The sequence below is a fragment of the Sinocyclocheilus anshuiensis genome, unplaced genomic scaffold (genome assembly GCF_001515605.1).
Source record: "Sinocyclocheilus anshuiensis isolate Anshui unplaced genomic scaffold, SAMN03320099.WGS_v1.1 scaffold2514, whole genome shotgun sequence".
Classification (NCBI taxonomy): Eukaryota; Metazoa; Chordata; class Actinopteri; order Cypriniformes; family Cyprinidae; genus Sinocyclocheilus; species Sinocyclocheilus anshuiensis.
Window position 1 is genome coordinate 59495 of NW_015548375.1, and position 9010 is coordinate 68504.

A 9010-nucleotide genomic window follows, 5' to 3' on the forward strand; every position below is an offset into this window, starting at 1 on the left:
AGTGTTTCAGCCGCGCAAAGACGTCAATATAACGGCTTGTAAACAATGTCACGTAAGGTCACATTTACCTCCGAAAGCATATTCGGTGACCATAAACTCATTAGTCAGATAGAAAAATAAACTGTAGAGAGGGACATTTAGCTAAATATATGCACAATATAACATATTCATTATCATTTTTACTGTTCTTATGTTTAATTTATGTTTGAATAAATCCATCATTTTTTTATGACAGCCACCATTTAAATGTTTATATTAAAAAAAAATGAATTGAAGTAAAAATATTATTATGTAATTGTAACTTTATTATTTTAAAAACTTGTAAAAGTGTAATTTTAGCAGTTGTAGGCTATAGCTTACCAATCAGTCAATTTTAACCTTCAATATTATAGTAATGTAGTACCAACTGACTCTCATGTATATTTTACAGCATTAGTTGAGATAGTTTTTTCCTTGAGAAAATTTGGCAAGTACTGTACCTGATATATATTCAAAATAATCGATATTGAATCTAATCGAAAGCTTGTGAATGAGAATCGAATCGAATCGTGAAATTTGTTTCAAAACCCAGCCCTTTTGAATATCATTACCTTCAGCTTGCAAAGTCCAGATGCAGTCACACACAGCTGGCAAATACCATCATAAAGGGTTACAAATTTGCCCTCACTGTACTGACGACCATCATTGGTCACCTAAAGAAGAAAAAGAGAATTAGAAAGGTTTAGATGCTTATCCTGAGTAAATATAGTACTACTAATACAATTATTTAATTGTTTAAAGCCTAATATGCGGTCAACCAAAGTCCTTTTAAGACAAGTCATGTCACTCGGTGGCCATCTTTGAAACGGCTCTCGGGCATGCAAGTACAGCTCCTATCTCTTTGAATGGGGAAACATCAGATTCTCCAAAACTGTTCACTAAGCTTACGATTAAATTTCATATTTGAAATCACCAAAGAAATCTGACAACAACTGTGTCATAAATGTTGTTACTTTTGCTCAAATAGCGTTATAAAAAAGCTTATTTTTCAGGCTAGATCAGCCAGTGCGCATGCGCAGTCCTGAGTGCACGTCTCAGAGCGCTGACCGGGACACTTCTAACGGCAGCTGCAGTGACGCACTGACTTTACCGATTAGCGATTGGCTCTTTCATTCAGAAGGCGGGGCTTCCTGCGATTGAGTGGCCATACTGAGCGTTGCATTTTTCCCCATTCAAAACTATACGAGTGACACGTCTTGGGTATTCTATAGTCTTTAAGTCAACCGACTATTATTTATCCCAAAATAAACCCTGACAACGTACAATTGTGTGGTTGATTGATTCCACATAAAGCTGTTTATTATATGGCTACTTACCAAAAAGCTCAATAACTTGACATGAACATTGATTTGAGTCATAATATGAGAAAAAAGAGCCAGAAAAAGAGCTTAATATCTGGCCTGCCATATCAACCAAAAGAAATGTGTAATAAGGATAATGCGAAATAAGAAATATGTATGGTCAGTAAACCTCAGCTCATTCGCCACTGGCAGGTGATGCAAAAAAGTACGTCTTCTTGTAATACTTCAGACTTCAGTGTCTTTAGCAGCAGTAGTTTGTGTAAATCCAAAAGTGAGGTTAATTTTTTACCCCCTCAGTGAGTGTTAATCCCACAAGCCTTTGAGATTAATGTGGGCAGGAGTTTAGGTGGATTTCGAGATGTATTACCTCACAGATACGTCTTTGCACTGACCTTCAGAGACACCCTGTGGCTCTTTCAACATTTAAATTTATGTTAATGATTCTCCTCATCACAGGCCATCCATTTTTTACATCAGTAAACACACTCATTAACACGTACACACATAGATCAAGCCTCACTTTGGGATTGAGCGCCGAGGTCAATGATCGCAAGACCTGAATGGAGTTTACGAACTTTTTAATGTTTATGTTAGCCATATACTTAAAGATAAAGCCAAATTGGTTTCCTATATGGGCCGTCAAAGCATAAAAATGATTAAAATGATTGTGTTGCCTTTATGGCTGTCATTCGGAATTGAAAAGCTCTCCTCCATCTCACGGCTCGGCGATTTCGACGTGATATAATATTTTAAAGCACTCGGTACGCGTCATTTAGCTTGGCCTCAAACAGCGCATGTGGCCGGCATAAATTCAAGCTGATTTTAAACGTTAAAACCCACAACTGTGAAGGAGACTTCCTGTGTAATTGCATTTCGCCAACGTTCTCAATTCAATGGCCGCTTCATCTTTCAATCACAATGGAAAGTTTCGAAAAAGATAGCCTGCTTTTATCTGAACGATGACATTTTGATTCATTCAGTCACCACAAAAAGTGGCAGTGGAAAATCAATCACATGAACCCTCGGACAGATCCCTGTCCCTGAGATTGATGGACAGGTACCTTAATCTCCCATCTGGCATAGGGCTGCTCGCTGGCCGTGAAGTCCATTGTGTCGACGGCCATGTTGCCGAGTCTCGGGACGGAGCAGTCCACCGCTTTAGAGCTCAGGAAGGACGCTTTGGTCCTGCCTTCCTCTTTAGGGGTCCAAACTCCATTCATGTACTAAAAAACATCAATGAAAATTAATTGTTTATTCTTGAAAGGGACACCCAAAAAGAAGTACATTATAATAATGTAGAAATAATATTTAAAAGAATATACTTAAGTGTGAACTGAATCTAATGTTTTTGGACACTTAATTGTTATGTACAATTAAATGTAAATGTATTATTATAGTTTAAATTCATATTCAGTTCAGTTAGTTAAACTTAAAAGTGCTTTTTTGACTCACTTAAGTAGGACTTAAGTACATATTTATTTGTAATTTCATAACTACTTCTATTGACTTCTATTTAGTTCACGGTAAACTAAAATATACTTATTGTCATTTCTGTTGAACTTGTATGCCATGCATTTAAATATATTTGTAATTATCAGGGTTAGGCTATTATAGTAAAAAAAAAAAACATTACAATTTAAAATATAAGCTATATAACTGTATATACAGTGGGTACGGAAAGTATTCAGACCCCCTTCAATTTTTCACTCTTTGTTATATTGCAGCCATTTGCTAAAATCATTTAAGTGATTTTTTTTTTCCTCATTAATGTACACACAGCACCCCATATTGACAGAAAAACACAGAATCGTTGACATTTTTGCAGATTTATTAAAAAAGAAAAACTGAAATATCACATGGTCCTAAGTATTCAGACCCTTTGCTCAGTATTTAGTAGAAGCACCCTTTTGATCTAATACAGCCATGAGTCTTTTTGGGAAAGATGCAACAAGTTTTTCACACCTGGATTTGGGGATCCTCTGCCATTCCTCCTTGCAGATCCTCTCCAGTTCTGTCAGGTTGGATGGTAAACGTTGGTGGACAGCCATTTTTAGGTCTCTCCAGAGATGCTCAATTGGGTTTAAGTCAGGGCTCTGGCTGGGCCATTCAAGAACAGTCACAGAGTTGTTGTGAAGCCAAATTGAAGGGGGTCTGAATACTTTCCGTACCCACTGTATAACTTCCAACTATATAGACATAATTTAAAAACAAATACTAATAAAAATGACAAAAAATACAACAAAATTACAAAAAAATTTAACTACAATTTAAATTAAAAAAAGATATAAATGAATTAATAATATTAATAAACATACTTGTTTAGTGTAATAGTCAGCACAGCAATTTAAGCGAAGTTAAAAGGTTATTAAAACATCCTGATTTTAAATGTAGGGCTACTTTAAAAAAACTTTTAATTTGATATTTACTAAGTACACTTCATAAAAGAGTACTTAAGCATGTTAAGAAATAGTCATGACAATGACTTTTATTAATATACTATCTGCAAGTAAAGTTTTTTTTTAAAATACTGTATATACTTTATCATTTGAAGTACACAACAAGTGCACATTCAATATAATTATGCACAATTCCTTTGTAATTTTTCCCTATTTATTTATTAGTTTTTTATATATAATTTTTTTAATTTTTTACAAGTGCAGGCCAAAAAAAATGCATAGTTTTTTCTCAAGCAGAAAATCCTGTCAATTTACTCACATTCAAGTCATTCCAAACCTGAACAAATTTGTTTCATGCGTGAAACAAAAAAATTAGTTCTGGCTACTCTTTTTCATATAATAAAAGTAAACGAAAGACAGAAAGGTTTGAAACAGCATTAGAGTAAGTAAAAGGTAAAATTTTAAACCCACATTCATCAGAAGATATGCTGAAACTTTAGTATGAGCATATGTGCTTCAGTTGTTCACAACTGTTTGAGATAAAAACTGCAAATTGGAGCAATCTTCATCCCTGGGCCTTCATTCTTTGAGAAAAAACAGAAACAGCTAGAATAATGAATGTCAAACCAATTTGCTCAAATGGGATGACCTCACACAGCAGGCGAAACACCCCCTGAGAAAAGACGGCGAGAAAAGTGGACGTTCGGAAATATCGGAGCGGTGGAATTCAAATGAGAGGAAAGCGTGCAGGGAGCATATTCAGATTTGCATGGTGGGATTCGTTATTTACTTTTGACTTTTTAACCATGATGTTTTCAGGTCCCAAACACTCCAAAGCTGTGTTTGTAAAGATAACAATATTAATTTCGAAATTACCCTTTGGTTTGCCATCAAATGCATTTAATATGTTCCTCTAGCTTTTTAAAAAACAACTACCAAGACGTAACTGAAGTCAAATAGAAAGTAGACATGAACTTTTCATAATTTCAGAAGTATTCAAAGTTAATGAAAGTATGTTTTTAAACTATTCAAGGGCTCTAGGGTTTCTTTTTAGACCATGAGGGTTAAACTCAACCCTGCAGGGCATCGATTTGAGATCATTCAATTAACTTTGAGGCCCAAACTTTTAAGTAAATCCGACAATTTAATAAGGGAGTCACCAGCCGATATAAATCTTCAGATAACTACAGCATATTATGTGTGTTTTGCATGTTGTTTATCGGTCTTATTGTGTGGTGTTTTCTTTGTATGTGCTCTGCTGTGTTGACTGATTACTGTTTTTATTGCATTGGTTATCTCCTCAGATGTCCCCTATGCCTTTCCCTCCTCATTCTTCTAATTAAATATACACACAGATGGCAAGCAGGTATTAAAAAAAGCCAAGCTAAGATTCATAAAGACTCCTTGATGAAATATTAAAGAAGACTGGCTTAGAAGAGTTGAACGTGATCTTATAATCATTATTAAAAAAGCACAAAAAAATAGCAATTAAAAGACAGATAGATCAGTGTAATATATGTAGGCTAGATGTATAAATCGTGTATATGTTTATAAAAATGTATTACTTATTTTCATTTTTTTAATGACTAAGTGATCATGTTTGATATATATATACACACACGGTAGTCAATAAAAGTTTTATAAAGTAATACATTTTATACTATAATATTATGTATTATACAAAATATATTTTATGAGAGACTTTATAGTAATGAGACTATTTATTATTTTTAAATTATTAAATAACAAAATATAATAAAAAGTTATTATAATTAAAAAAAATATATTCAAATGATTTAATTATTGATAGATTTTTTTTTTAAGTTTTATAAAATAAAATAATAAAATACCCATGTATAAAATACTCAATTTGTCTCTATACAATTTGCCTAATAAACACAAGTGACATAATTTGTGTCTCACCTTTAGTCTGGTTACAAGACATGCAAGGTCAGGTGAGTCGATGAAACCCAGCCCAAAAACCCTCACGCTGTCACAGTCGAACTCACGTACGTCACACAAACCGTCGTTCTCCAGATCTGTGATTTCTATAGGCTGACCTGAGGAAACCAAAGAAAACAAACAAATTACAGAACATCATTAGGTTTGCATTGTTAAGGTTTATTCACATAACCTTAAAAAGAGCATAAGCAGCAGTGGTTGCTTTAGCAACTTCTCCTTAAGTATAGGAGGGCGTGGCCTATCCAAGGGGTGTGGCCTGTTTGCTGGGCGTGGTCTGTTAGGGGCGTGTCCTTGACGCTGCAGTTTTACTGCTCAAGACAACCAAACCCACACACATAAATACCCACACTTGCTTGGTTGAAAGCAATTTGGGGAGTAAATGGAAAAAGTACAGACTTTTCTGGGTCACAAGGTCAAATCCAATGTGTTCTTTGTCATTCAACTCAACAACCTCATTCAAAACCTAACAGAAAAAAGTCTTTCAGTCGAATGAGCCTGCAAAAATGACAGTCTGCCGTCTGCTCATTGTTGATTCATTGAAAAGCCACTATGGGAGTCTTGTTAAACCCGAAAACTCCATTGTAAATTTATGCGACGTCTTTAATAATGTGCGCTCCCCGTCCTTTCCAAAAACCACCAGCGAATAAAGTTTACGAGACTCAAATGGAAAAATGCAACACCGGCAGTTTGAAAGACGCAGTGAAAGCAAACGAACGTCATTTCCAAGTACATCGCCACTAACAAACAAACAAACAAAACAATCCCGGCTTTAAGCTATACAATACATCACTAAATATTCAGACTGCTGGATTCTGACCTTGCCAGCCTGCATTTGTCATTAAACAGGGAACGGATTCATTCGGCAAACATTACGGTATAATTAGAGCTGGGAAAAATAACATTCTCCATAACTGAGGTTCCTAAATAATGCAAACGTGTAAACACAAACTTGTTTGGGTGCCTCTCAGGCCTTATAAAACACAACAACATTTAATATGGTTTCAGCGACAGGCTGAAATGACTGTACCGTGGCTGCATTACGCTTGATTAATGCCATTATCGCTCCCATCTCGGCTCATTTCAAATCAGTGTTTTTATTACCAGAGCATAACCTTACGTACGGATCTCCGCGGGGCGGAAGTCTATTTAAATCACATAGCTGGGACGCAAACGAAAATGGATGTACTGAGGTCGGGATGCTAAACTAAGCCAGAAGTGTAGTAAATATCTAAAAATGGAGAAGGAAAACAATGAGAGATATCAGAGAAAATGGTCCTCGGAGGAGAACAATTAAGCACAGAGTGAGTGCTAATGAATTTTAGCCTCATCAAAGAACCTCCTCCAGATGGTCTCATTTTGTGTAATTTTACACTGGTTAAAAAAGTGATAATAAAATAATTACAAACCCCTAACACTGTTTAGGAAAGATATACTACCATCAAAGACAATTAAGCTAATTTTAAATTATTTTCGAAGACAAATTTGTGAATCATGCAATGAAAGTACCACACCTGATAAAGAAAATATGCAATTAAATGTTTTGTTAGCTTAAAAATAATAAAAATAAAATATATTGAAAAATATTAAAGTATTAAAAATATTATTTCTGAGGCTGTATTTTTCATAAACGTTAAAGACGTTAATGTTTTGCATTCATATTTGCATATTTTATGCATTTATCAACATATAGTCTGTATAAACTATAGAATATAAACTATGAGTATAACTATAAGTATAAACTATAATATAAATATATTATATAGATGCTGTTTATTAACATTTAATGGCATTATCTCATAAACTGTTTAAAATCATATAGAAATTCACTTTTGAGAATTACCTTTCCAAAATGTGCATATTTTATGCATTTGTCTACATACAGCCTGCAATATAAATTATATAAAAATTTCTTAAAATATATAATTATAAACTATAATACATATATAGACTTAAATGCCTTTATTGTATCAAATAATGTTTAACATATATATAAATTTACTTTACCTTTTCAAAATGCATAAGGCCTGTTTCCCAATTTCAATGATTCTTGTAACTTCTGAGTCAAACAATTAGCATGTTATGTGACATCATGTGTTAATCAATTAGCTAACCATTAAAAAGATAGTAGCAGTTGAAACAAGGATCATAATGGCTTCAAAACAAGCCACAAAATCTAGGCCTTAAAAAAAAAATCTCCACTCTCACTGCAGGAGTACCACACATATACCTTCCTAATCGCCTTGGAGATCAAAAATGTCCAGCTCAGCAGGTCAGTGAGGTGATTTTCAGATTTTCCCATGATTCAGTCTGCTCCCGAGCTCCTAAAATGCAGATCTGAACCAGACAAGCCTCAAGCACTGACGCAGTGTACGCACACACTTACACACTCTCACACACTGTCCCTGACCGGCCAGGAAGGGAGCGTGAGAGATATTCAGGAGCTTTTAATCTCTGCCACAAGGGCGAACGCTGGTGCTTTATGTTTGAAGAGAAATGATAAATGAGGAGCGATCGGGATGACTCACTGAACCTGCTGTATACAAAAAAAAAAAGTCAGAGATGAATCTAAGAGTAGTCCTTTCTACAGAATGTGACCCCTGCCTCACAGCTGAATAAAGGCAAAAGTGAGGTTTTCCAGATTGTTCCACTATTGAATGAAACCCAGATATGCACAGGTATTGAATCCGGTCTGGTTGCCTTTTCAATAGACTTGATTTTTACTCTACCTGGAATTATATGAAATAAAGAGTAGTACAGCTTCATTCCAGACACCCTTCATGTTGGCAGTAATAGCATAACATGTGCCACAAGAAGGAGAATATTGGCGCTTTTTCACGGCATGGTACGGCTCGGTATGGTTCACGTTTGGGGGGTTTTCCACTGGGTGTAGTACCTGGTACCTGGTACTTTTTTTTAGTACCACTGTTGAGGTTCCAAGTGAACCGTACCGTTATCAAAACGTGACGTGTAAACTCTGCTGATCACGGATTGGCCAGAGAGAATCATTACTACCTGCGTCACTGAACTTGTGACACAAACACAACAGAACCGCTAGATTTAAATCAGCAAAGCCAGCGAAGGATCGAACGCAACTGTTTTGAAAGAGCGCACCTTTTTTTAACAACCAAAAAGTGGCTGTTCCGTTGTCTGTTGAGGAAGTACAGACGTTCCTCTCGTTGATAGCCGAGGAGCGGATCCAGTGAGAGCTTGATGGGGCGACGCGGAATGAAAAAGTTTTTCAGGAGTCGCGGCAGTAGAGGCGGCGCTACTATAACGACATGTGAATAATCCCGCCCACTCTAAAGCGGTACT

General features: G+C 35.5%; 1 protein-coding gene across 1 annotated transcript in view; it reads right to left on the reverse strand.

Annotated features, from left to right (window-relative positions):
* The window catches only part of LOC107656682 (von Willebrand factor D and EGF domain-containing protein-like), a 78092-nt gene that overhangs the window by 37955 nt on the left and 31127 nt on the right, over positions 1–9010 (reverse strand). The window contains 3 exon segments of the mRNA XM_016444624.1: positions 591–692; positions 2402–2563; positions 5660–5796. Of these exon segments, the coding sequence (XP_016300110.1) occupies positions 591–692; positions 2402–2563; positions 5660–5796 (401 nt within the window).